Consider the following 3,784-nt stretch of genomic DNA (forward strand, 5'->3'; position numbering starts at 1 on the left):
TTAAACCTCACCCATCTCACTCCCCTTCTCCGCCTGTCTCCGGCCCTTCCCAAACTTCCACCACCTGGCTCCCGCCCACGCCGCTGTGGCAGCCCACAGCACCAAATGGGCCAAATCCACCCAAACCGAATGTTTCATACGGATGGTGTCCACGTCCCTTTCCGCTGCGTGCTTGGTCATGTACATTTTGCCAAAAATGCCGAAAAGCGTCAGCCAAAGGATGCTGACGATGCTGTCGTAAACCAAGGTGGGCAGGTTAACACTGGGGAGGAGGGAAAAGGCAGGCATGGCGAGGGGAATGGTGAAGTACATGACTGCGGAAAGGGAGGAGATAGTGCCCAGGCAGGTGGCGTAGGTCTGTTTTATATTAATTTAGTTTAACGGAATGATTTTCAGGTAAATTAAATATGGAGAGATAGGGTTGATAAAGACAGAACGGGAGTGCAAAAGACATACCCCATTTGGGGTCAAATCCGCCAGTGTCCTTGCGCTGCCTGATGAGATCTTGCGCGTACAGGCCGATGTTCTGCGATGCCGAAAACAAACTGTAGGAAACGGAGCGAGCATTCTACAACTGTGCTGACAGTGGAGCCGACACTGTATCGCTTTCGGACGCCGTCGACGATGAGAGCTTTGATGCCCATGGTTATAAGACCGTGCAGTTGATGTGGTTCTTCGGGTGGTTTCTTTTGGATAGTGGCCTGATAGATAGGTAGATATCTATACAGTTTGACCTGGTACGTATTGGAGGGGTTTACAATAAAAACACTAGAGTTCCCTGCTTTGTACAGAATGTGGGCGTTCAATTGCCTGGGTGAATGTCCCTATTGACACTTCGGGAATCCCTTCAATAGACAGGATGTTCTGCACGGAAATAGAATACGGTAGCTATTGTTTCCGGATCTGCACCTCAGTGAAGAACCCACTGTTGTTGTATGGACGAAAGCACCTTCGCGGGTATGCAGCTAGGTATGTTTGTATGTTGTGGCCGTTTGCGATATTATTAGGGGTTGTTTGGTTTCGTGGAGCCAGTTAAGGTGCACAGCACTGTATTCGTTTCTTGACTTGGTTGGATATTAGACGCCCTTTTTGTTTTCAACAGGCGATTTATTCAATGTCCAGCAATTTTGCAAGAAAAGGAAATGGAGGAGGGAAAAGAGAAAAAGGCCCAGGCGCAGAAGAGTTGTACACAGTACAAACTGGGCAGACCGAGAGAATGCGATATATAGCAAGGAACAGAGTGAAGGAAAGCGGTAGCCAGGCGGGAAAGGAACGGGAAAGAGAAAGAGAGAAGGAAAGAGAAAAGGAAAAAAGGAAGAAGAACAAAGGCAAATATCCGATACAATGGTGATCACTCCTGCAAGAAACAAAGCCAATATGGATTCCAGCAGAAGCGGGAGCCATTATATATATATTATGTTTTGAATAAGCCAGTTCCAGCAAGTTGCAAGATGCCAGGGACTTGGAACTCTGCTGCGAGCCAGAGCGGCTTCCTTCCCATCATGTAACACAGCATCTTTGAAGAAGAACAAAGATAGGTAGATCTGGCACCGGAGCGTGTAACAATAGACAGGCTCCTGGTCGAATCATTCTTTGGCAAGAGTCCCTAAAGGGTAAACCCAAGTAGAGAAAAAAAAAAAAAATAAAATGAAACCTCGTTCCTCGACTCGTGTCTAACAATAGACAAAAGGGATATGGTCTAACATGAAACAGACCACCCCCAGTCCTGCCACTGAGGGACAACCCGGCAGATCGCAGATGCTCAAGAAAGAACAAGAGCTGTTTGTGATCGCGGGGTGGAACAAGGCATCGGTTGGCTGGGAGCTGCAGATGGGGAAGCTTAGCGGTTCAGTTAGCGGTTTGATTCAAGTTGTTACTCTGTACTTTGTAGCGCCGCCGGGGTCAGGGATACATCTCGCAGCGACACGGTGGATACAAGCGCCGTTGCTGGCGGCTAACGATGCTCCAGAGTCCTCAGAAAAGAAACAAGAAGAAGTTGAGGTACTGAAGAGACACCATTTGCGGTGTAATCTATTGGCTCGCAGAGGCCTGCCCTGCCCTTCATGAAACAAATATATGTAACTCGAGTAACGCTACTCCGTACTCAATTCCTATCCTATCCTTTGACAATCGGCCGAAGCAAGCGGGTATTTTCCTGTCGAGCAGCGATTCGCCCGCTTTACTTTCTTCTGTTTACCTTGTTCAACATCTTTTTCGGCTCGACAACGTTAACCCGTATGCATGTACTATTTATAACCTCCCTACAAATTCTTGTCAAGCAAAGAGTAATACCATACCCACAACCATACTTGTACTTCGCCCAATTCTACCCCTAATTCACAAGATGAGGAAATAAAGAAACGCCGGAGAATGCCTGTTCGTTTGAGTTCGCAGATAGTCTTTTTTTTTTTTTTTTTTTTTTTTTTTTTTTTCCCTCTTCTTTCCTTTCCCCTTTGGCTGTGGTCTCCAGATTCCCGTTTGCCATATACATATCCATCCAACGACTAATGTCACTGATGAACCTCGCCGGTTCATAACCCATGACTTCCAGTTTGCGTAACAGCTGGCGCCGGCTAAGACCACGAGCAGTCAGCGGACTCCGTGTTATATGCTTTTATTATTCCTATCCGATGTTTACTCATCCAGCTGTCCCTTAATTCATTCATCCAGACACCTATAGCCGAACAAAACAAGGAAAAAAAAAAAAAAAAAAAAAAAAAAAAAAGGGCTGACCTCGGTCCCAAAAGGGAGAAATTTTGAAAAGAGAAAGAGATGATGGTCAAAAATATCCTGCTTCCAGTCCTTTTTTTTTTCTTGGATGGGACATTCCGGACAAAGGAGACTCCGGGGAGGTGAGAGGTGCTGTGACAAAATTGTATAATCGAGCATGTTACTTAAATGGAAGCGCATACTCTGCTCGTTTTGTGTCGCCAAAAAAATATCGGAGTAGTCAATCAATTGCTCAAGCGTAACAAAAGAGGGCAAGAACGGAAAAAAAAATCAAAGGAAGTACAATATTTGCATATGGTACCTGTATTGGCTGATAAATGTATAAATAAATACTCCTGTTGTGCGTGCGTGCGTGCGTGTACCTTCAAGATACCTACAAGAGTATATAGAAATGGGTTGCGCCAAACCAAAGAAGTACCAACGTTCCAAAAGGTGGGTGACGGGAAAGGGAAGCGGGGGAAAAAACACGATGAGTGTTATTTAGTTAGGGACGGGGGACGGCGGCCAAAATGCTATGCAAGAGGAAGGGAGAAGTTGGTCCAGACTAAAAGAAAAGAAAGGAAAGGAAAAGGGGATTCGTACGTAAATGAAGAAATGATCTAAGCAGTAAGAAGAAAAAATGATGATAAAATGATTTGAGCGGGGAGCTTCATTCCATACAAGAGAGACAAATTGCGTTGGTTCTGTGCATGGATTCTGTGCATGGGGGGAAGTGGAAAGAGGAAGAAAATAATAGTAAAAAAGACAACAAGAGCAGAAAGGGTAACTCTTTGAAGTTATCTATGAGGAACGAATAATAGGAAATATAACAAAAAAAGGACAAAGGTGTCCCCCAGAAGAAGAATGGGGAGGGATGGTGATAGGGACGGGACAATGTGGCGCAGCAGACAACGTGGTCGCTCTGGAGGTTTTTCGGAAGAGCAGGAGAAAGAGGGAGAGGAAACAGAAGGGATGATGTTGGCACTTGAAGGTATCAATTGGGGCCGCTCTCGTCCAAAAAAGTATCCATGCAGGACATCTGCGCATGTCTAGTGATGCCACGCCACACCGTGGG

At 45.7% G+C, this 3,784-nt stretch overlaps 1 protein-coding gene across 1 annotated transcript; it reads right to left on the minus strand.

Moving 5' to 3' along the window:
* Positions 1-644, minus strand: HCAG_00680 (predicted protein; the record flags this gene model as incomplete). Its single annotated transcript, XM_001543584.1, has 2 exons — positions 1-357; positions 516-644. 2 exons carry the CDS (start codon positions 642-644, stop codon positions 1-3), a joined length of 486 nt encoding a protein of 161 aa, XP_001543634.1.
* Positions 645-3,784: the final 3,140 nt, after the last annotated feature.

This window comes from Histoplasma capsulatum, genomic scaffold, assembly GCF_000149585.1.
Source record: "Histoplasma capsulatum NAm1 scaffold_1 genomic scaffold, whole genome shotgun sequence".
Taxonomy (NCBI): domain Eukaryota; kingdom Fungi; phylum Ascomycota; class Eurotiomycetes; order Onygenales; family Ajellomycetaceae; genus Histoplasma; species Histoplasma mississippiense.